General features: G+C 36.9%; 1 protein-coding gene across 2 annotated transcripts in view; it reads right to left on the bottom strand.

Moving 5' to 3' along the window:
* The window catches only part of ttbk2.L (tau tubulin kinase 2 L homeolog), a 59,450-nt gene extending 34,322 nt beyond the window's left edge, over positions 1 to 25,128 (bottom strand). The window contains exons 1-2 of one of the 2 annotated variants that reach the window (XM_018231059.2): positions 24,757 to 25,128; positions 2,342 to 2,495 (exon numbers count right to left, since the gene is read on the bottom strand). In XM_018231059.2, the coding sequence (XP_018086548.1) occupies positions 2,342 to 2,410 (69 nt within the window). In that variant the 5' untranslated portion in view covers positions 2,411 to 2,495; positions 24,757 to 25,128. The remainder of the gene's footprint in view (positions 1 to 2,341; positions 2,496 to 24,756) is intronic. The other variant, XM_018231060.2, reaches the window with a different exon arrangement.
* Between the last annotated feature and the right edge of the window lie 617 nt (positions 25,129 to 25,745).

The following is a 25,745-nucleotide window of genomic DNA, read 5'->3' as shown; positions in this document are numbered from 1 at the left end:
AATGAAGCAGAAAAAAAAACTGTCGCCTGCGCTAAAGCACACACGGTGCTTCGTTTAATGGATAATAAGTATGTTTTTGTTTAGACATATCTATGTGAAAAATAAATAAAATGCCTTTTAACAAAACATAATGTATATTGAGCAGTAACACAGTATTGCCACATTCATCATGTTGACTGTACTTGCAAGTTTCTTAGTTTGCTTTTCTTTAACAGTGGGTTAAAATATTTACTTTTCACAGTTACTATTGCTGTGTAACTTGGAGGTTTAAATTCTTTGTTATACTGAACTTTCATGAAATACAGTCCAATAGAACATGATGCACATTTACTTTTTTAAAGCTTACAATTTGCTTACGAAAAAAACCCCAACATTTTGTACATGGCTGTGGGCTGACACTGCTGCTAAAAAACTGCTTCTTATTGTTTGTGGTGATGTTATTCACAAACATATGAGGCTAGTGTTAGTTAGATTCACATTTGTGTGTCAGCAGTTTCCCTAATTGACCAATATATTTCTCCATACAATGTTTATAACTAATGCACCTAAATGGGTTATAAACTCAAACATAACTATTTGCACAAAAAAAGAAAAAAAAACACTGTAGGCAACTTTCCAACGTACATTAGATAAATATTTTCAATCACAACTGAAGCAGTATTTTATTTGTCTCTTTCTGCACTGCTGTTTTTGCTTGTGCTGTAGCAGAATTCAGCTCTCCTGCAGAGAGAATTTATTGTCCATATTGCCTTGCATGCTTCTTTAGCGGTCAGTTAATCAGCTGGCTTCTGCTACACTGTTTTAATAGTCAGAAGCAGCAGTGCAAATAAAAAAAAGGGACAAATATTGATTTTAATAATAATTACAATTACAACGATGTTTCCAAGGAATGTATATGCAATTAGAATTATAATTTTTTTTATTAGAAAAAAAAAAATTGTTTCAGATTTGCAATCTTTTAAAAGGGATTCTGTCACGGGAAACATGTTTTTTAAGAAATGCATCAGTTAATAGTGCTGAGCACTGAAATCTGTTTTTCACAAGAGAAAACGGTTTTATTTTATATATTTCTATAAATTGTAAAATCTGACATGGGGCTAGATATGATGTTAGTTTCACTCGTGACCTTAGTCATGTGACTTTTGCTCTGATAAGTTCAGTCACTCTTTACTGCAAGTTGGAGTGATATCACCCCCCCCCCCCCAGCAGCCCATCAACAGAACAAGGCTCCCCGACACAAGATAACAGATCCATGAGAATAGCACTGAATAATAAAAATCCAAGTGCCGCTGCGACTCCTTCAGTTACATTGAGTAGAATAAACAATAGCCTGTCAGAAAGCAGTTATAAATGACCCAAGACGGCTGCTTATACACCAATATTACAAATTATATATATATATATATATATATATATATATATATATATATATATATATATATATATATATATATATATATATATATATATATATATATATATATTTACTTGTTGGTTCAGGAATAAAGTATTATATGGTAGAGCAAATTATTTGCAGTGTAAACAGTATAATTTATTAGTATAATTTAATTTATAAAAACTACACCATAAAAATCATGATAGAATCCTTTTAAGTATATGGTTTCAAGCTTGATAAAAAGTCAAATGGGAGTCCCAGATTCAGTGTTATAATCCAAATGGTAGTGGACACTCTATTGAACTGGCACCTCTTTTAAACTTATAAAGCTAAGTGCTTGTAATGGCTGCTGTTTGTGAGTGGATATGTGCTTCGTCTTGGAGGTGTCTCTACCTTTGGGGCCATAGTAGACTACCTCATATACATCTGTGACAACCAAAATCAATTTAATGAACCCATGGACCCTGCGCTATCCATCTAAAAACCCCTTGTTGTCATGGCCAACAATCTGATGGGCGTATAATGGTAGCATTCCCTCAAATCCTTTCTTTGAAAAACCATACACAAAACACATTGCGGTGCCCACCGTAAAAACACTTTTGCTGCTGAGTTCTTGTCCATTACTGAAGAGATAACCATACTTATATGCTGTTGGGTAAATTGCAGAGTCTATATGTAAATGGCAAAGAAGAAACTGCAATCTTTACCAGAAAATAAAACTCACTGATCTGCCTAACACTAAGCGAGTGAAACTAGCAGAAAAGAGATAATTTTATTTAGAAATTAAGTAAAGGAAAGGATAGGTAGAGCAGCCACAGGGACGGCTGAATGACCTGTAATGATGTCAAACAATTACAATAAGTCAGTGGAAGGGGATGGGGGTAAATGTGGGCTTTGCACTCAGTGTCCCAAATTGCAGTAAATAATGAATTATACTTTACTTACCACTTTCCATCTTTCTTTGACCAGGATTCCTACACTAAGGATATCCGGCTGCTCCCCTCCTACACTCATTGCAGTTGGTGTTGGAGCTGCTTAGTAAATCTTGTGTCACTGGATATCATCTGGCTCCCAGAGGAGACTTCCATTTACCCAGAGGCTACGAAAAGAAGAAGGTTTCATGCTGATTAAAGTGTAGACTTAAACAAGCTATACTGATGCAATTGCCAGTTATTCATAGTATAAAAATAAGGATTCCAGGTCACAGTTCTACTGCATGCAAACACCCACATAAAACCAAGGCACAGAGGTACAGAAAAGAGAGGTACAACCAGTAAAAATGAGGATTAAAAGTGAAATAGGTAAAATAAGACAGTGATGATTACCTACTAGCCATCATTTTAAGTAATCATCTTATACTATGCTATACTATAAACTATTTGGCTTCCATGGAACTCTACTTGTCCTTATCCCCATGGGTGAAGTACAAGCATATGTGTAGCATACTACCCCATACATGTATTGATACATATGCACATTAAAAGGGCAAGTATAGTAAATATGAAAACTTAAAGGGCAATTCTACCCCAAAATAAAAAATAATATAAATAATAATAATAATTTAATAATAATTATGAATTTAATAATAAAAGACAACATACATCCATAGTTTAACTCCTGGTTGTTGCTTTTTAAACAATTTTGACAAAATCTTAGTTCCCCGGCAAAGACAGGTCTGTTAATCCACTTCCTTGACTTACATTGTATCAGTAGTCTGAGCCACCAGGGTAGTGAATAGAAAGGGGCAGACACACTGCCTTCAAAAGCATTACATATACAAATAACTTACAAACCATAGAAAAATTTAATGAATATTTTAAAGTTGCTTAGATTTATATTTTGTTTTATTAGGCAAAACATTTTTTTTTTGGTTGACATTCCCTTTACTATAAGTTTCATCATACTGAAACAAGAAATATTCTAAATATATTCAATTTAAAATGATGTAGAATCTCTCAATTAAGTTACTCTTCTCTATCCCACTCCGCGTCTGTTTCTCTACATTCTCTCTTCGGCAGGAGTTGAGAGCCTGATTTTGATGTATAGTTAAATATAATATACCCATTGGGGGCACTCCTTTTGCCTAGAAGATATATAGAGCTCACTCTCAAAATCACCAGTAATCCTGTCTCTCTACATGCAGAATTTGTGCCAGTCAGTTATTTTGTTAAGATTGTGCTGGAATCAGTTATTTGAGTAAGCACTAATACATTTGCTAGGAAAGGGTGCCCCACCTAAAATATATATTGGATATGTCAATCAAAATCATACTTCTGACTTCCGAAGAGAGATTGGCATAGTGAAGAGTAAATTCATTATTTCAGAAATGGTACATCATATTAATTGACTTTATTTAGACTTTTATTGTAGACCGATGAAGCTTCTCTACAGCTCAGAGCAGAGCCCTACACTTCCACTTAAGCCTGGGCGCTGGGGAGAAGGGAGGCCATGCCATAGAAATACAGAAAGTCCAAGGAGCTTAATTTGGAGTCATTTGCCATAAACAGAACACTTATGTAGCTAGGCATTTAATTACCCTTTAAAGGAGAGCTAAAGCTTAACTAAAGAGGTAGGGCAGACATGCTGTACATTATATTTTGGGCTTCGATACCAGTCCAAGGCAACCACAGCCCTTTAGCAATAAAGATCTGTGTTGCTAAAGATGGCCCTGTAGCCCCCCCATATTCTTTTCTGCTGATTCAATGTACATGCTCTGGGCTGCTGTTCGTTAATGACTATTAACTGAATGTATAATAAGGAAACAATTTCTATCAAATAAATATCACAATATAAGGCCGATTAGTAAATAATTCAGATTATATGTAACTGGCATCTCAGTAACCAGCACAATTAGCATTATTATTTAATAATCAGCTTTTACTACAGACAAACCACATTTTCTGCTCGATGATTTGTGACAACCCCTAAATTTAAATTCTCAACAGCTGCTCAAAGCTCACTGAGCATGTGTGTGTCTCAGACACTCCTAAACAAACCCAAGATGGAAACTCCTGTGACAACTATGAAGGCCTGGATCATTACTGCTATAGATATGCTGAACCTCTAGGCTGTTCAATAAGTAAAATATAGCATTTCTAGCCACATTCATTTTTATGGTTTAGTTCTCCTTTAAACGGGGTGAACCTAGGGAGAGAGCTAACATTTTTTGCTAGTCGGTCCAATGACCAACAGAGAATGCCGACATGCTGACACATGAGCAGTCTACCTTCCAAGTAGACTTTATTAAGACAAGTTATTGTGCAGCAGCAGGAGAAAAAAAAAAGGAGAACAGGGAATTTTTTTTTACAGAAAATTATTTCAATGACAAGTTAATTTTATTGAAACATATTTTACCCAAAGTGAACTTCAACTTTAATAGCAAAGAAACAATCACATCCAGAGCGATACACATTGATGGTTTTAGTCTTTAGAATAAATGCTCCATAAGGCTACAAATTTATTGTTAATGCTGCTTTTTGTTACCCACCTTTCTAATGGGGCCCTCTCCTATTGATTTCACAGTCTCTTATGCAAATCAGTGCATGGCTGCTAGGGTAATTTAGACCCTAGCAACCAGATAGCTGAAATTGCAAACTGGAGAACTGCTGAGTAAAATGCTAAATAATTTACAAACCACAAATAATATAAAATGAAAACCAATTGCAAATTTTCTCAGAATTTAACTCTCTACATCATATTAAAAGTTATTTAAAGGCGAACAACCCCTTTAAGACATCGCTTTAATTTAAGGTTTTAGGGTTGCTCACCATCAAACACTTTTATCAGGTGATTTCAGATAGCACACTAGAAATAAAGACTTTTTTTTAAAAAAATTGCTTTCCATTTGTAACTTTTTTTTTTAATTCAAGTTTATTGAAATTTTGAAGACATAAAATAATGAACAGGTTTAGGCACAATTCACATATTTAAAGTTCTAGATTCTATAAAAATGTCATCACAGTGACATTTATAAGTTAAAGGGGACCAGTCACCCTAAGAAATAACTTCAAATTCTTTTCTATCATGTTAGTTGAGCAAAATAAACTTTACTTACACTGTATTTATTATTTAAATTTTGTTTCCTTCTGTCTTGGAATTATACAATCACAGAAAGCAGGCAGCAGCCATTTTATGGACACGGTTATTAAGGGAAATTGTGTATCACCCCAAAACCTTGTGTATGCACCAGAATGGGGGACCTAATGTCCATGTGCAGTGCCCTACACAATTATAGAGCCTGAGGAGGGAAGGGGGAATGTGGGGAGAGCAGTGACATGTAGGAAGTGCTGAATGGAAAGTGAAAGTAATTGACTGCCCCTCCTCTATGCCACGGGCATAGAGGCGGGGCAGGTAATATTTGATTGACAGTTTAGATATTTAAACACCTTTATAACAGGTATGGATGTTGTAATGAAAATTTTTTTGGGGTTTCATATTTAATTTGCAAAGGACTTTCATTATGCAGCTTTTTATGTGTAGATGACAGGTCCACTTTAACCGTCAAATCTGAGAGAGCAAAGGTGAATTCTAGAAGAAAGAGTGGAAGAAAAAGGAAGAGACTGAAAGATAACACTTATAACTTCTTATGTCTTTCTGAAGCAGCTCTGCATGGGAGGGAGGAAATCACAGACTCTGTAAACTGTCCTAAATTGATACATTTAGTTAATACATTTCTTATGTTTGTCCTAGTTGAGCAGACTCTCTGAGTGTCATTAAAGGCAGCTGTTATAATTGATACAATACTTACTAATACTGCAGAAAATGTTGCTGAAAATGCATAGACTAATGTAACAAACTGTAACAGTTCAGAATCTGCACCTGAATTACTGAGCTGATAGACAGACACCAGAGACTGAACATTCAACTTTCTGAAAACAACTGAAATAAATGCCTGGAGGGTGAACAACCCCTTTAAAAAGAAACTGTTATAATTGATACAATTTCTGATAACATTACAGAAATGCTTAGAAACGTATCAACTAATGTAGCAAACTATAAGTTCAGAGTCTGCATCTTGATTACTGAGCTACCAGCCTAAAAAACACCAGAGACAGGAACATTAAACTTTATTTTTTAGAAAAATAAAGTAAAAAATATTAGAAATAGCTACTGAAAAAGTCTTCATTTCTTGTGTACTATCTGAAATTTTTTGGAACAACCCTTTTAAAACAGTGTTTCTATATATTTGTTACTTTGTTATAAACTATTTAGAAGGCTCTGCCCGAAATATTGTCCCTTAAACCAAAATAGTCTGAAAATCACATAATAAAAGTAGAAGCAAAGCACATTTAAGCCAATGCCCTATACCCCACACTACATTATCATCTACTACAATGATAAGGAAGTTACAAGGAACCATAGCAAAACAATATAATTTATGTCTATGTCTGCTGAACAGCCATAAGCATGAGCAATAACTCTACGTGAAGTTAGCCTTTACAAAAAGAAGAAAAGAAAATACTTTTTTCAATAGCTTTCTTTATTCTAGTTGTGGTTATTTTTCTAAAATTAAAGTGTAAAGTTAAATTTTTCACCTTCTGATGTCATTCATTTCATTAAAGGCAGCTGTTAGAATTGATACAATAGTTGCTAATATTGCACAGATGCTGCTGAGAAATGTGTCAACTAATGTAGCAAATTGTAACAGTTCAGAGTCTGCGCCTGAATTACTCACTGCCAGACTCAAACACCAGTCAGGAACATTACACTTTAAATTACAATTTTGGGAAAATTGTAAAAAAACATGGAATGTATTTGAAAAAAATTCTTTATTCCTGGTGAACAATCTGAAAACAACTGAAACTGAAAAAGTGGTTGGAAGGTGAACAACCCCTTTAAGGGTCCAAAGTTGTAAAATAGCTTGACCTACCAGGAATATTAGATACATACACAGAGCATAGACATATCCAGTGGTTAAGTTAAAGCATATTCACATAATTAAGGGTGCAAAGATCAGAAGAAATGGAAAATGATTGGAACAGCAGGATCCTCTTCAGGATCCTGTTAGGAGTGTTGGATCAGAGTGTTGGATCAGAATATATGTACTGAAATACAGTACATATAGGTACATTTTCTAATTGGACCAGTGTTGTTAGTGGAGTACCGCAGGGCTCTGTACTAGGTCCCTTGCTTTTCAACTTGTTTATTAATGACCTGGAGGTGGGCATTGAAAGTACTGTTTCTATTTTTGCAGATGATACTAAATTGTGCAGAACTATAGGTTCCATGCAGGATGCTGCCACTTTGCAGAGTGATTTGTCTAAATTGGAAAACTGGGCAGCAAACTGGAAAATGAGGTTCAATGTTAATAAATGCAAGGTTATGCACTTTGGCAAAAATAATATAAATGCAAGTTATACACTAAATGGCGATGTGTTGGGAGTTTCCTTAAATGAAAAGGATCTAGGGGTCTTTGTAGATAACACGTTGTCTAATTCTGGGCAGTGTCATTCTGTGGCTACTAAAGCAAATAAAGCTCTGTCTTGCATAAAAAAGGGCATTAACTCAAGGGATGAAAACATAATTATGCCTCTTTATAGGTCCCTGGTGAGGCCTCATCTGGAGTATGCAGTTCAGTTTTGGACTCCAGTCCTTAAGAGGGATATAAATGAGCTGGAGAGAGTGCAGAGACGTGCAACTAAATTGGTTAGAGGGACGGAAGACTTAAATTATGAGGGTAGACTGTCAAGGTTGAGGTTGTTTTCTCTGGAAAAAAGGCGCTTGCGAGGGGACATGATTACACTTTACAAGTACATTAGAGGACATTATAGACAAATGGCAGGGGACCTTTTTACCCATAAAGTGGATCACCGTACCAGAGGCCACCCCTTTAGACTAGAAGAAAAGAACTTTCATTTGAAGCAACGTAGGGGGTTCTTCACAGTCAAGACAGTGAGGTTGTGGAATGCACTGCCGGGTGATGTTGTGATGCTGATTCAGTTAATGCCTTTAAGAATGACTTGGATGATTTTTTGGACAGACATAATATTAAAGGCTATTGTGATACTAAACTCTATAGTTAATATAGGTATGGGTATATAGAATTTTAATTAAAAGTAGGGAGGGGTGTGTGTATGGATGCTGGGTTTTCATTTGGAGGGGTTGAACTTGATGGACTTTGTCTTTTTTCAACCCAATTTAACTATGTAACTATGTAACTATGTAAGTTAAAGGACCAGTAACAAAAAAAATTTAAAAAAAAAGTTCAAATCGCAGTCTTTATTAAAGGAACAGTAACATCAAAAAATTTAAGTGTTTTAAAGTAATGAAAATATCATGTACTGTTGCCCTGCACTGGTAAAACTTATCAGTTTGCTTCAGAAACACTACTATAGTTCATATAAACTATCTGCTGTGTAACCCCAGCCTTTTGTCCTTTGAATAGCTGCCCCCATTGCTACACAGCAGCTTATTTATATAAACAACAGTAGTGTTTCTTAAGCAAACAACAGTTTTACCAGTGCAGGGCAACACTGCATTAAATTTTCATTACTTTAAAACACTTTTATTTTTTGATTCTGTTCCTTTAAGAAATAGCTTACCGAAACTCCACTTGTGCTCCTCTTCAGAAAAGGCAACACGAGGACGATCCATCGTGCGGCACTTGATTTCTCCTCCCTGGCTATCTCCTATACGGATGGCAGGGAGGCGAAATTGAGTGCCGCATGATGGATCGTCCGATCGCTTTCTGAAGAGGAGCGCAATCAGAGTTTCGCTAAGTTATTTCTTAATAGACTTCTTAAAAGACTTTGCGATTTGAAAGTTTAATTTGTCTTGGGTTTTTTTTTTTCGATGTATTCCAACGAATTTTAAAAAAAATATATTATTTTTTTTTGATGTTACCGGTTCTTTAAGTTTATGTTCTATATTTGAGCTCAGAGACGTTCTCTGTTTTTAGGTTTTTTTTTTAATATGAATCAAAGTGTTACATTTTAGAATGCACAGTCAAAACAATGACAATACAAAGTGTTAAATAGCACTGCAGCGAAAAGTTAAAGAGCTGAGGTTTGCGTAACATGTCATTAGCCATAGAATATAACAAATACAAAGCCCCAAGGCAGCTTATTACTAACATCAGTACTGCAGGATACGTCTACCTACACAGCTTCATGTAATCATTGCCTTCAGAAATCTAAAACCATAAACATGCTCCCAAATTACTCCTGAACTAATGACACAGTAAAGCAGAGAATTTATCATTACATTCTACTACGAACTATACAAACATTTTGTGAAATAGTCGATTACTACTACAAGTTTTGCAAGTTAACAGAAACATTTACACAACAATTAACAAAAATTGTTGATCATTCACATTAGCCCCTGCCTCACTAAAGCTTTCAATCTAAGCAGTGGCGTAACTACTGGGGGGAGCAGGGGGTGCGAATGGGCCAGGGCCCGCACCCACTCAGGGCCCCCCGGCAGCTCGTGTACCACTGGATTTAGAGCAGAAAATATCATACGGAGGGGGCATGGGGCCCAGCTGCACGTCCAACGCCAGGGCCTGTCCCCCTCTAGTTACGTTACTGAATCTAAGGTCGGTCTCTATCACATCCACACAGCACAATGAATCAGTTACTTTTTTGTTGGTGGAAACTAGAGTACCTGGTGGAAACAATTTTTTCAGTATTGTATTTTAGACTCTGAAACGGAGGTACCTCTCTCATGACACAGATTTACCCCGTTTCACGGCGCAGAACGAAGGAATCACAAGAGACGGTATTGTTATACCGTCTCGTGATTCCTTCGTTCTGCGCCGTGAAACGGGGTAAATCTGTGCACTGAAGTTAACTCTCCAACGAAGTGAGGAGGATCCCGCGAGAGCTGCGACCGAAGAGAGAGACGGTTCATTGAGAAGGGTGAGCTCCGATTTAATATCTAGACCTGTTTCTGGTACCTCTCTCATGAGTCCAGCCTCCAGCAGCTTTCCCGTGAAAATTTCCACCAGCGAGCGAGCAGATCAGCCTGCTCAAGAAAACTACTGGAACATTTGAGATGTATTCCTTTCCTTATTCTACATACAATGGTAGCTTCTCGCCAAGAGTAGAGATAGCCATAATTATCAAACTGTGACAAAGAATGATGGAAGAGGTCCGGTAAAAACTTCAAAATGTACACTCAAAAAAAACTCATTAACAAACCAAGGGTAGTCATAAGAAGTTGGTCCTTTCTTTTACACTATAACAACCTGTTTTAAATGAGTTTATGAAATACTGTTGGCAGGATTTGCTTCCATTCAGTCACACTTGGCATTATACAGGATACAATGTTACCAAGTCAACCTTGTTATCTTATACAGTTTGTTCACTACACAAAAAGTAGCAAAGTAACATGATCAGAATGAACAATTTTACCTACAAAAGACAGAAAATATCAATGGAATTCAATCAAATTCAAGATCTGTTATCTGGATAACCTAAGGTCCCATGCATTCTGGATAACAGGTCCCATGCCAGTACTAGGAATATGTTGGTCTCCCCATTTTTAGAAGTATTCAGGAGCAACAGTTTTTAATGCCAGAAAACAAAAAGCAAGTGTTCAGTTTTTGATATTAAAGGCAGAGACGTTAAAAAAAGTAAAAATAAAAAAATTATTTACACATGTAATAGAATACATGTAAAATGATAGAATTCTACCAATCTAGGGACATAATTAAAAAATGTAAGGCACTTATTAGGTATTTTGCTTTTGTCTTCAGTAATGGATCCACGTTCATTTAAATATATTGCTACAAGAACTCTGACTTCATGAAATTTTAGCAGGTCTGTTCTTTACAAAAGCAAAGTAGAAATGGTTAAATATAAAAAGTTGCTATAAAATGTGTAAGTAATGCAATATATACTTTAGACATTTTATTCATTGTAATAGTAAACATGTTGTTTGCAGTATTTGAGCTGTACAACCCACACATTGAAATCCAGAATAAGAGAATACAAGGCTATTTAATCCTTTAAATTGCTTTAAGGATTAAACTCCTGCTTTTATGTCTCAAATTACTTCTAGTTACAGTATTTTTTAGTAGGGAATAATTTGCATTTGATAGGAAGCTTAAATAAGAAACCAATGTATCTGTATAATACCAAAAGATTTGAAACAAGTAAACAGATATTTTAAAGTGATAGGAAAAAACTTTTTAAAGCTCTTATCAAAAAAGCACATTTGTTCATTGCTAATTGTATGTGCAAAGTAAATTTATTGTGAACTATCAGTAAATATCAAAGACATGCACAGTTTCTCGCTTAAAAACATTTATTGGTGCATATATACCACAAAAATTGACATATCAATGTTCAAATCACACACACCACAAAGCAGTGTCTCCCCCCCAGTCTGCCTACCTGTTGTTAGCCACACCCTCCTGACGCGTTTCGCGCTATTGGGCGCTTCATCAGAGGAGGTGTGGCTAGTGCTGGTCATATCCCTTAAGTACCCGCTGGATTACTTAATGCAGGTAAATAAAGATAATGTTACAATGTGGATTGAAATGAAATATAATATAAGTAGAAAACTGGGGTTAATGGGTACACAGTGGCAAATTGAATAGACTTTTTGGATTTGTATGTAACACATATGTCACCCCCGAACCTGTAGAAATTAATTCTGCTGGTAATCATTGTGCATGTATCCAACCCTAGAACCTGCATTAAGTAATCCAGCGGGTACTTAAGGGATATGACCAGCACTAGCCACACCTCCTCTGATGAAGCGCCCAATAGCGCGAAACGCGTCAGGAGGGTGTGGCTAACAACAGGTAGGCAGACTGGGGGGGGGACACTGCTTTGTGGTGTGTGTGATTTGAACATTGATATGTCAATTTTTGTGGTATATATGCACCAATAAATGTTTTTAAGCGAGAAACTGTGCATGTCTTTGATATTTACTTTGGTTTAATTGGACCAGTGCACAGTACTCGCTGTATAGACAGCAGTTACCCCATAATTGATTTTTGTTGAACTATCAGTAAGCAGATTATTATTGATTATCGGAATTTTAGGAAGTAGCAATATGTTGATTATGGTTTAGCTAATAAAATTATAAATGAAATGCATTAATGAATGTATAAATTAAGGAACATTGCTATTATGAACTATGCATGGTTAAGGATTTTTAAAGGGATACTGTCATGGGAAAATATGCTTTTTTCAAAACGCATCAGTTAATAGTGCTGCTCCAGCAGACTTCTGCACTGAAATCCATTTCTCAAAAGAGCAAACGGATTTGTTTACATTTAATTTTGAAATCTGGCATGGGGCTTGACATATTGTCAGTTTCCCAAGTGCCCCCAGTCATGTGACTTGGGCTCTGATAAACTTCAGTCATTCTTTACTGCTGCACTGCAAGTTGGAGTGATATCCCCCCCTTCCCCCAAGCAGCCTATCAGCAGAACAAGGGGAAGGTAACCAGATAACAGCTCCCTGGTGCATATAAAAACAGAACTCAATAGTAAAAAGCCATATCCCACTGCGACTCCTTCAGTTACATCGAGTAGGAGAAACAATAGCCCATCAAAAAGGAGTTCCATGGTGCAGCACTGGCTCTGTCTGAAAGCACATGACCAGGCATAATGACCTGAGATGGCTGCCTACACACCAATATTACAACTAAAAAACATACACTTCTTGGGTTAAGAATTACATTTTACATGGTAGAGTGAATTGTTTGCAGGGTAAACGGTGTAAATTAGAAACAAAAACAAATAACAGAATCCCTTTTAATGGGAATTACATTGATCCTGGAAAAGAAGGAGCCTTTGGTGCTTGATACTGATTGTTAAACCCCCTTTTGAATTAAATGTCCAGATATATTTGGATGCAGGTAATAATCCTTTTACAAACTTATAGGGGAACATTCAATGTTATTAAACAGGCACCCAAACTATAGCTGATGTTCATTTATTTAAATAGGTGAATTAATTGTATTCCTATTGTTTTATTATAGTATAATTTCAAATATTTTCCTGATGGGCCTCCTCAAACTACATATTTTGCTGCTGAAACCAACCAAACCATCCACTTTACCAGTTGTCTATTACAGACTGGTGAACTTGATGTTGGTGCTGGAACCAACCAGGTAAAACCTGCAGTGATTCACAGCATGAGTATGTTTACAGCTAGATAAAAAATGAGGAACTCATTCAAATGAATCATTGATTTTTTGCATGTACTGAAAATGCAGGCGAGCATAGAAAAAAATACATGATTAGAGGTTACCTTTAATGTAAAACCACAACAAAATAATTGTAGATCCAAAGATATAGGTAGCTGATAATATTATGCCCATAATGTGACTGTCAGTGAAAATGTAAGAAGCTTAGAAGTCAAGATGAGCAAGGGCAAGTTGGAAGACTCCATAGACTCCACTTTATCCAAAAAATCCAAATGTTTAAACTTTTTCGCTGTAATTGCAAAATAGTACCTTGCAATTGAACTTAACAGAGATATAATTAATCTTTATTGGGTTTACTTAATGTTTAAAGGATTTTCTAGTAGACTTAAGGTATGAAGACCCAAATTACGGAAAGATCAGTTATCCAGATAACCCCCAAGTCCCAAGCATTCTGGGTAACAGGTCCCATACCTGTATCAAAGGGCACTATATCTCTGGATCTACTGGTTGTTCTTTCCCTGAAGGTAAGTTCTGATCATTTACTTTTTCATCCAGCAGGACAGGGTCTCTAATTTTTATTTTTTTGTTGTATACCCTTACACACTAAACAGACTATACACATGTTAAATTCATTCATTCTTTTTTTTTTATCAACATGCCCAAAGAGGTAAGAGACAAACAATTCAAATTTAAACATCAGCATTCTTTGCCTGCATGTCACGCCCTTATCAGGAGCAAGCAAAGGGTTTCTTTAGTCTTTTGAGTGCTGTCTCTACATGCTTTTTGCAAATGCATCACATGCAGGCAAATACACGGAATCATACATTACCTTGTGTAAAAATGAACTAGACATATTACCAAAATACATCAACATTGAAGTCATGTGACAAAAACGAGCACAGATTCTGAGAAATATGAGCTAACTGCAGAGGATAATGCTTTTTCTGCAGAGTTGGTTATTCCATCTCTCATGGGAACATTTGAGGCACAATTAGTGCTATTTTTCAAGGTTACTCTTGTAAGTGGCAAGGTTACTTGGCAGCCTTTTAGGAGACAGTAGCACTAGAAGGAAGAAGCAATAGTCATCAGGACATAACTGGCCACAGTGTACAGTTTTATACAATACCAAACTAATCAACTAACTGAATTTGAACAGGGGGTTATTTACCAAAATCCAAATTTATCTCATAACTTTAATAAAAAAAAGCTTGACTGAACTCTCATGCCTGATTTTAGCTTATCTATTAACAAAAAATAAAAAAAACCTAGATTTAACCGGATTGTGAAAAGACTCAATAAAATCAAGAGAAAACCTGAATCACTCGTATTTTTCTGGCTTCCCCCCCCCCCCCCAACCACTCAGTTTTTTTGAGTTTTTACCCGAAAACCCCGAAAAGGTCAGTTTTTTGGTATAAATCCATGACCACGATAACATGACCTCTCCCATTGACTTATATAGGACCTCGACAGGTGTAAGATGGCCGATTTTCAGATTCTGACTTTTTGCAGCATTGGGGTAGAATACATCTTTTTTTCCATGAAAAATTTGAGTTTGCCCCAAAAAGCCCAACCAGAAAAATTCAAGGTTTAATAAATAACCCCCTTAAACAGTGTCTATGTAAATTTCTGTTATTGTTTAGATATTTGACAACCTCTCAGTTTAGCACAGAATGTGAGTGTCATGCAATAGATGGTCTAACAATAAAGAAAATAGGAAGTAGCTGGACAGCTTTGAAGGCATGGCTCATTACGGTCATAAGATGGCTGAACTTCTGGGTTGGTACAATAAGTTTAGCATATAATACAACATATATAGCCATAAACTTTTGTGGGCTTTAGTCAATGTGTTGATACATAGAGTAGGTAAACAAAAAAAAAACCTGATAAACTATTAATGCTGAACAATATAAGATGAACCACAATGCTCATTGTAAAAAGTATGTTGCACTGGGGTGACCCACATTTTTCATAGCAAGAATACAAATACATTCTGCATGGATCTGTCCATACGGTTCACTACAGTGTTGATTCAGATAAGAAATCAGTGAGCTACACTCATCATAATATATATCCCAGTAAGCTTGAGCTCACTATCTTCATGTTCATGCAGAATCAGACCAGCAAACAATTCCCAGGAATATTAGTGGAATCTCGGTCAAGCTTAACAAAAGAACTGTAGATTAGAAATCAATTTAAAATAAAGACCAATTCAAGATAGCTGCAAGTCAATTTGTTGTAAACCCCCTGAATGGTATAGAATAGGAACTACGTCTGGGTTATTGTAGCAGGACAGGTATTGTTTGTAATACAATATTGATTTTCAGTACTGCATAAAAATAGTCCTCCTTAGCCAAGATGGGTTGGAGAAGGGTTATAGCTAGTTAATACACTGCCTTGCAAAAGTATTCACCCCCTTCTTTACCTATTTTGTTACATTCCAACCTGTAATTTCAATGTTTCTTATTTTATGTGATGGATCTAAACAAAATAGTCTAATTTGATGTGAAATGAGAAATATATATATATATATAAAAAAAAAAAAAGAATTAAAAAAAAAACTGAAAATTGGCATGTGCATATGCATTCACCCCATTTGCCATGAAGCCCCTAAAACAATCCTGGTGCAACCAATTACCTTCAAAATTCATCTAATTAGTGAAATGAAGTCCACCTGTGTGCAATCGAAAGCTCCCCATAGATGCAAAGATTTCACTTGCCGAATGACCCGTTTTAGTGAAGTCCGACCAATCCTTCGAAATTATTGTGCGGTTAGTGGGATTCGAACGATCGAACAACTTACGATTTTTCTGTCAGGAAATTTATCGCCCAGGTTAAAAAAATCTTTGTCGGTCCCAGTGCAATCTATCTATGTTTGCAGGGCCAAGCAGGCAGATACCCTTTATTTTCCTGGCAAATCGGTCTTTTTAGTTGATGGACAATTCGTACGATCGTTCCGAGACAATCGTGGTCTCACGATGACGATCGGATCTTTTACAAATCTCAACATCTATGGCCAGCTTTAGTGTCACGTGATATGTAAGTATAAACACACCTTTTCTGACATGGTACCACAACAATGGTACCACAAAAAAACCTGCCAAGAGAGGGCCGCCCACCAAAACTCACAGACAGGGCAAGGAGTGCATTAATCAGAGAGGCAGCACACAGACCAAAGGTAATCCTGAAGGAGTTGCAGAGTTCCACAGCAGAGACTGGAGTATCTGTCCATAGGACCACAATAAGCCGTACACTACATAGAGCTGGGCTTTATGGAAGAGTGGCCAGAAAAAAACCATTACTTAAAGTTAAAAATAAGAAGGCACATTTTGAGTTTGTCAAAAGGCATGTGGGTGACTCCCCAAATGTATGGAGGAAGGTGCTCTGGTCAGATGAGATTAAAATTGGACTTTTTGGCCACCAAGGAAAATGCTATGTCTGGCACAAACCCCACACCATCACCACAAAGATGGAAAGATGGATGGTGCTAAATACCGGGATATTCTTGAGCTATCAAAAACTCGGCAGACAGACGGCACTTCTGGATATAGTTTATTGGGAAAACTGCTGTAAACTGCCTAACGCATTTCGGGATTGTAATCCTTAATCATAGGCTAACCTATGAAAAAAAAATAATAACATAATGTGCTCTTCTACTGTTATACATTTAACAACACAATGCATTTCTTTGCAATACAGGTAATTTGAATATAATTTATAAGCACTAAATTGCTTTTAACCATGGTTTCCAGGCATATATACAGTCATGTTTAAAAGTTTGTGAACCCTTTAAAATGTTCTATATGTTTATATGAATGTGACACAAAACATCATCTGATTTTCAAACAAGTCCTAAAAGTAAAACAAACACATGAGATGAAAATTATTATATTTGGTCATGTATTATAAAAAAAAATCCGATCCAATAATATACCTGGCAAAAAAACCTTTGTGCAGCAATAACTGCAATGAATGATTAGATCAAGTAGTAAGTGATATGAGGGATGATGGACCTGCCCCATACAAATTACAATCTAGGTGAATGGATCGTTTGCAGGAGAGTAATAAATGCAGCCAATCAGGGAAGCTGGCATTGCTGCCTGTATATATCAGACTTATGGCTACAACAGTCCCACATTACTTCTACAAGCCAGGAGTTTCAATCACTGAACCTTATTTTCATTTCCTGCAAAAGTACTTAAGGTAACATATTCGCTGCATGCTTACGTATTACCTGTTACTCTAAGGGGGTATTTATCAAAGGTCGAATTTTAGAGGTTCGTGAAGTTTTTTAAACCTCAAATGAACTCACAACTCAAATGTTTTATAATTTATGAAAAAACTTGAATGTGAATAACTTGAATTGATTTTGTGTTTGGCGAAAAAAAAAAAAGAACCAGACATCATGAAAACTACAAACATTTTCAAATGGTTCAAGGGACCTCTGCCATTGACTCGACATGACCTCAATAGGTTTTAGCTATTTTTGGATTCAAGCGATTTCCAGCTTTGGGGCATAATAAACATGGAAAAATTCAAAGGTTTTTTTTTTTTTAACTCAAAAAAATTAAAGGTTTTCTTTTTAAACCCCAAAAATTTTAATTTTGACTGAAAAATACCCTCGAAAACAAGAATGTTTTGGGAACAAAATCAACTCTATCTTGGATAAATAACCCCCTACATGTATAATTCAGGCATTCTACAAACTCCATTGCATGAAACAGTTTTGTGCAAACACCGAATAATCCTCATTTGTTTCTTTTTTTCTGCCTTGCCACATTATCACAAGTTTGCATGCTACATGCAAGAACCTCATGACAACCACCCAAAAATACTAAATATATGTACTACATGTATTCATTTAGTGATTTTATGAAAGCAGCCTGTTTATAGTCTAAACACATATGAATTAACCTTCCCGCTGATATATACTAAATCACATTTATCTAGTAAAACTATTCCAAGCCAATGTAAGCCAGATAGAAAGGCCTTATAATAAACATATGAAAATGCCTAGAGAGGAGAATTAGGGCCATGTTCAGCAGATGCTGTGTATGGCAGTGTAATGGAGGAATGAATTGAGCCTGCACATACACACCCTAAAGGTTAGCTGCTCAGAAATAATCTTTGTTCTACGCTTCACATTTCTTTCTCCTCATATTGTCGAAACATTTCTGTTACACACTGGGCAGCACCCTCCATTATCATGGCCCTTCCTCCTGCATTGAGGAGGGGGCTGCAACAGTAATGTTGGGAAAAATTCAGCAGAGATGGGAACCAAAACGTCTAGAGATCGTCAGGCAGTCTGCTGGATCTGCAAGAAGATACTAAGACAGACCTAGACAATGCTCTCACACGGTTACCTCTTGCCTACAGAATATTATTTTATATTCAAACACACATTTTCAGGTGATAAAATGTCCTTGTTAAATAAATAAAAGGATAAAACAAAGGCAAAGACTGAATCAGTGTACAAAGACATCACATCAATGGTGCTTCAACAAGGTAGGAGCAAACCAGGGTCACTATGTGTACTGTATACAAATTTGGTCATCCAGTAGAAATGTACAGAAGCCGCATTCAGACATCATTTGTAATCATGAAAGATATCCAAGTAGCTTCACTGAAAACTAATCAAGAGCATATCAAGCAAATGCCTAAATATACCAAAAAAACTCATATACATAGTATGTGACATAAATGGAAAAATAGTAAAGCAGGAGTAAGGAAATTATTATTAAAAGCAGCGATCATTTACTGCTGATGTAATATTAAATATTATCTCTGATAAAAGGCAATTAAGAAAATCGACACGGAGCAAGGCTGGGCTGAAATCTAAGCTACCATGCATTAGTTATTATTCATAAGCGTGTCTGTACATTATGAATAAACAAAGTAGCCCAAGAGGTTATCTATCATGGGTGTTTAAGCAAAGTAAGGGTTATGGGACATAGATTTGTCAGCCTTAAGAAATCTGTGCCACTAGACAAAATTAACTTTGCACTGGTGTCAGTCAGAATCTCCAGCACAAAAACTTATGAGTCGTGCAACTGCCAGAAACTGTATGTTCTGGTTCTTACACAATTCAAATGCTGGAGAGTCACACTGATACCGACGCAAAAGGTTATTTCAGGCAAATCTCTCCCTGTGCCATCCAATGCACAGTGCTTGTGATAAACATTTCCAAGTAATGAAATAACAGTTTCTAAAAGGACAGTACTTAAGTATCTCTAAGGGCTGCGACACACGGTCAGATTCGGCAAAATTAGTAGCCGGCGACAAATCTCCTCTTCTTCGGGGCGACTAATTTCCCTGAACTGCCTTCCCGCCGGCTAGAATGAAAATTGCCGGCGGGATGGCACCTGGATAGGATCGCTTCGTTTTCTGAAGTTTCTTCCTTGTGAGGAGACTTCTGAAAACGAAGCGCTCCGAGGGCAGTTTGGGGAGATTAGTCGCCCGGCGACTAATCTCCCCCAAATCTAAACACATGACTCTGCCCTTAGGCTAGGGCCAGACAAGGAAGATCTTGGCCTGTGGAGAAATGCATGCTGGGAATCCACTCTTTCTCAAAGTGTCTACACCTGGAAACATTGGCCCAACTGGGTGCAGGCAGACAGACAAGATTTTGGCACTGAAATCCACCGTGTCTGTCTGCACCCAAGCTGAGGCAATGTTTCCGGGTGCAGGCAATTCAAACATAATAGGGCCAGAAGGTTCTCACACGGTGTTTCTCCACAGATAGATAATGAAGGATCACTGTAGATAATGATGGGTAAGTAAATAAATGACCATTACCTTTCTTTAAATAAAGGGCTAGTTACACAATGGGCAATACTTACAACACCCTTTATTTAGTGGCTCGTTTAGTGACTAAATGGCCATAAGTGATTGCTGCAGGACTGTATAAGGGGCAGACTAATTGGAATTGACCATTTACAGGCAGAACCATGGCAAAATATACATCTGGTTAGTATTTTAAACTTCTTTATTCCACAAATAATAACACTCATAGAGGATAAAAAGCAGTTTTTGGAACATCGGGATACAATTTTGATGTAAAATCTGGTAAAACATTACTTATAATAAGGGAAATGCACCCATTAAAATGCATTATAAATTGGTGGGACCACAAATAAAAATGTAAAATGCAGTAAAACTTAAAATCAGGGCACTGAAAAATCGAGGTTTCACTGTATATGCAATATTCGTGTTAAGGTTAAAAAAAAAAAAAAAAAAAGGTTACTAGAAGAACAATTCATTTTTTATTATTCTTGTTAAAGGGGTTGTTCACTTTTGAGTTAATTTTTAATATAATGTAGAGAGCGATATTCTGAGACAATTTGTTATTGGTTTTCATTTTCTATTCTTTGTCGTTTTTGAGTTATTTAGCAGCTCTCCAGTTTGCAATTTTAGAAATCCAGATTTAAGTGTCCAAATAACTCTAGCATACATGCATTAATTTAAAAAAGAGAATGGAATATGAATGGGAATGGAACTGAATAGAAAGAGGAGTAATAAAAAGTACCAATCACACTAAATGTGTAGCCTTACAGAGCATTTGTTTTTTGGATGGAGTCAGTGACCCCCCATTTGAAAGCTAGAAACAGTCAATCGAAGAAGACAAATAATTGAAAAACTACAGAAAATAGACAAATTGAAAAGTTGCTTAGAATTGGCAATTCTATAATATACTGAAAGGCAAACCACCCCTTTAACAACCATTTAGAAAGCACCAGCATATTCCACAGTAGTGTAAAAAGAAAGAGTGCAAACACACAGATGACATATACACACTGACACACATAGACCCTGTTCATTAAAGTTTACCATTTAAAAAAAAAAAACTTGTAATTATGATTCCTTGGTAGTAAATGGTAAACACTAAAAACGAATTCATGCAATAATCCTAAATATCAAGGCTGAGATGCTAAATGACCAATACTTGAATTAAAAACTACTATAAGGTTGATTTATAAGACAGAAGTGAGGAATCTAGAAGGATATCTAGCAGAAGTTAAATCTTTTTGGAAAAAATGAAAAAAAATGTCCCGATGGTCACAAAAATTTTAATGAATTAACATATATATCAAAGCAGATAAATGTGTTATCGTGTCATAATGTATGCAAATACTTCGGTCATTGTGTGCCAGTACTCAGCAGCAGCAGTGAGCAATGCACCTGTCTGAATCGGTGATATTCGATGCAAATCACTGGTGGGTAGAAAGGGTTCCTACAGTCACTGTTGGAAATAGTAAAAAAGTTCCCACCAAAAAATAAAGCAGTCCCAAAATAATCAGTACTTATGGTAATCACCTCTAGGTAATGACTGGTGAGTTACTAATGACCAATATTTATAATAATCCTATCTTTATACTTAAGGCTGAGATACTCAATGACCAATAAAACTAAACTTGAAAACGTTTATGGCAACAAAAGCCGTATTTATATACTGAATGGAAAGTTCCAGCATCTCTATAACAGTAAAGGTCAAGGCCTTCAAAGTTGTGCACAGGAGCCTGCTATCTTGGATTTTCTCAAGAGTGTCAGTGACAATGCAAATGCTTAATGTGCTTTGGGCAGTTAAATTAAGGGGTTGCTGCAAATCTTCAAGCAGAAAATTATGCGAATCGTATAAGCTGATGTTACAGGGCTAATGCAAACTGCACTGGTTTATGAGCTGCCACGTATTGTGAATCTAAATTAATTACTAAACAGCCTTGTACTGTAAAGTTTATAATATATATATATATATATATATATATATATATATATATATATATATATATATATATATATATATATATATATATATACACACATTATATTGTGAGTGGGTCCCTAAGCTCAGTAAGTGACAGCAGCACAGAGCATATGCAGTGAATCAGCAGAAAAGAAGTTGGGGAGCTACTGGGGCATCTTTGGAAACAGAGATCCGGACTGCTAAAGGGCTGTGGTTGCCTTGGGCTGATTCAGAACTCCAAATGTGCAGCATTTCTAGACTACTTCTACGTTACGCTTTAAGGTAGTCATACACTATAAGAACCACTCATTTGACGAGGTTGCCAAACAAGCAGATCTTTCCCCAATAAGCCCACCAAAGGCAGGGCGATATTGGGTTAATCCAATCAAGGGAAAATCAAACATGCCCGCTCAATATTGGGGCGATTTTTGGCCAGATATCGATCGGAGAGGCCCGTCAGGACACCCCATACACAGGCAGATAAGCTGCCGAATCTGTCTAAAGGACCGATATTGCTTTCAGATGGGCGTCGCTGACCACTTCTAAAAAGCAAATGCTCTATAAGGCTACACACTTATTACTACTGCTGATCTTTCTAGTAAGGTCCTTCACTATTCCAGTCTCTTATTCAAATCGGTGCATGGTTGCAAGGGTCATTTGGACCCTAGCTAGCAGATTGTTTATAATGCAAATTGAAGAGATGCTGAATAAAAATAACTCAAAAACCTTAAATAATAAAAAAAATCATAATAAAGTTACCTCAAAGGTGAACAACCCCTTTAAAGGGGCAGTTCACAACCCCTTTTAAGGGGCAGTTCACAACTTTTAGTATGATATAGAATGTCCGATTCTTAGCAACTTATCAGATGCTCTCCATTTTCTATATTTTATGAGTTGTCTTCCACATAGACCCAGAGGTATTTTCAAGGTAAAATTACTTAACGACAAGTGCGCAATATAACAGACTCTAGGCAATGAGTGGCGAGTGACTAATGACCAGCCAATAACCCTCTATAGGAATTGAAGGATTTACAATAACAGATGCCCATCCTCAACAATACTTGTGGATACTGAAAAGGGAAGATATAAATTAACCAATATGAATGTTATTGAAAGGGAAGATATAAATTGAACAATACGTGAGAAACATTATAATGTAATGAATTGTGAGAAAACCTGGGTATTGCAAGGTCTAAGGATGGGAATTTTGTTCTTGTCTCTAACACTTGGGACTTAATCTTGAATGTAATTGTACTTTGTATTTATTATTGGAATAAAACCCATTTGCCTATTAATGCACTGTTCAGCTGTATAAGTAGTGCTATATAAAAATATACATTAATGCTGTATTTTGTAAGAAATCTCAGTATGTCTCCCTCCATCATCATCAGCATCATTTATCTGTTATAGTGCCAGCAAGTTACGCAGCACTTTACATTCATTTTTAATTAAAAAGAGTCTCACAATAATTTAACATATAAGGGTTACAGAGTAAAAATAGAATCAGAGGGCCCTACTTGCAAAAGCTTATAACAGAATATACTGCCATTACGAATTTCCTACTGCAATAATTACCAAAGTATTATGAAACAACGTAGCAAGTGATCACTGACAGGGTTTAACATAATAAATGTCAATCTTATCAACTAAAAGGTTATCTTCCCTTGTGGATAGTGTGTTGCATAGCGGCCCCTTGCTACTGTCATGCTTCTGTATGTTGGGGGAGGGAATGCCTAGTACTATGGAGCAACAGCAAAGCACTGGACTCCTCCCTACTGAATGAGTATACATAAAGATTGTGTACATACAAACACAGGACAAATATTGTGCATTCCACGCAGATCAGGAATATAAACATGGTATTAGAATGAAAATTAGTTTGAGTAGATGCACTGATTATTTGCTGATTTGTGTTATGAAAAAGGAAGTAAATCTTTGTACACACACAAGGCCCTGAAAGGGAAAGTGATTCTAATAGCAATTCACACACAGTAAAAAAAACTGATATCATGGAGACCAGTGAATTGTAAGAATGCTCATGAACCAATGGAGGTTTCTTTTATGCAACGGCTGAGCTTGCAGACACTCCATGAATAATATGTGTGTGATGAGTGGGGCAGAGAATGCTCAGCAGTGATGACACAGTGATAATATATAAAGAAACAATTAGTGCAAGATGAGACACAGTCATCCCATCCCTCCCTATAGTGTCTGTAGCACTAGCAGGGCCACTTGCTGCACCCCAGGAACTACAAAACAGCAGCTCAGGGTTGGAGCCGGTTGGGAAAAGGGGTGCCCCTATAGGATAAGGAGAGGCTGGGCCAGTGACGTGTAAGAAGCAGCAGAGAGAGTGGAGAAGAGGTTTGTGTTGTGGGTGAGAGGCTGCAGGTGATGCACATAGAGATACACACACACACACATATATATATATATAACAATGGTCCCACAATACAATACAGGGCCCCGATACAAATGCTCCAAGTGAATAAGACTGCGCGTCAGTCCGCTTGTGTCTCACCTCAATGCTCTCGGATACCGGCAGGAGACATGACCGATTCCCGGCTCACTAACAGGGAGGAGATGATTCTCTTCATTAAACGGGAAGGTCGGGTCACCTCTATCATGCACCCCCAATCCCAAAAGTCGCAGCCATTCCGGCGCAGGCTACACCCATACACACGCCTGTCCAACGTTATCACTCTCCTCCCCCGCTGTAACCCGGTCACCGGCCTCGCTCCCCTCTCCCCATCACTGCAGCAGCGCAGACGTCACAGAGCTACCTTCGCAACACAAGCTGCAACCTAGCCTGCTGGACGAAACCGCGCCTCTAAGTCTGGGCAATCCAGTCCCAAGATACGGGTTTCTATCCTGTGATTGGTCAAAGGCCAAAGCATTCACGGCGAACACAGTAAGATGTAGCGTCAATCAGTGGGCGGTACCTAAATACGACCCACCCCCCGTACCAATCAATTAAAGAGGTTTGGCTGCAAATGCCGTTACCTGGGAGAAGCGTTACAAGCAGTGTGCGCAAGCGCATCGACAGGGCTAGACCCAGGGAGAGGTGTTGCGTGGGGCTGGTACATCAGCTCCCTAACCCTGAGGGAATGTTTAGCCAATATTCATTGTTCATATAGGATCACAGATAAGGCCTGTTAGTATATGGGTCTTTGTGAACATTAGCTGCTAGAACTAGTGATCTATCTATTCCTAAAAGACACAGATATTCGTACAATCTCCACACGCGAGAGTAAAATGCTTTGTTGGTGGGTGACATGTTTTTTGTGGGGACAGTTTTATTTGAGAGAATGAAATGATATTATTATTATTATTATTATTACTATTATTGCTGCTGATCACCCTCTCCTTTGTCACTCTAACCGTTCCTCAGTCATCCGGACGAAAAATAGGCCTTTTGTTTATTGAATATGTCAGGGCTAGGTTTAATATTCCTTATGTATGAATTAATATGCTGTATGTATGAGGGTTTGTACAGCGATGTAAAATATA

The sequence above is a fragment of the Xenopus laevis genome, chromosome 8L (assembly GCF_017654675.1).
Source record: "Xenopus laevis strain J_2021 chromosome 8L, Xenopus_laevis_v10.1, whole genome shotgun sequence".
In the NCBI taxonomy this organism is placed as follows: domain Eukaryota; kingdom Metazoa; phylum Chordata; class Amphibia; order Anura; family Pipidae; genus Xenopus; species Xenopus laevis.
Note: the sequence above shows the minus strand (reverse complement) of the source record. Positions and strands in the feature narration are given on the sequence as shown.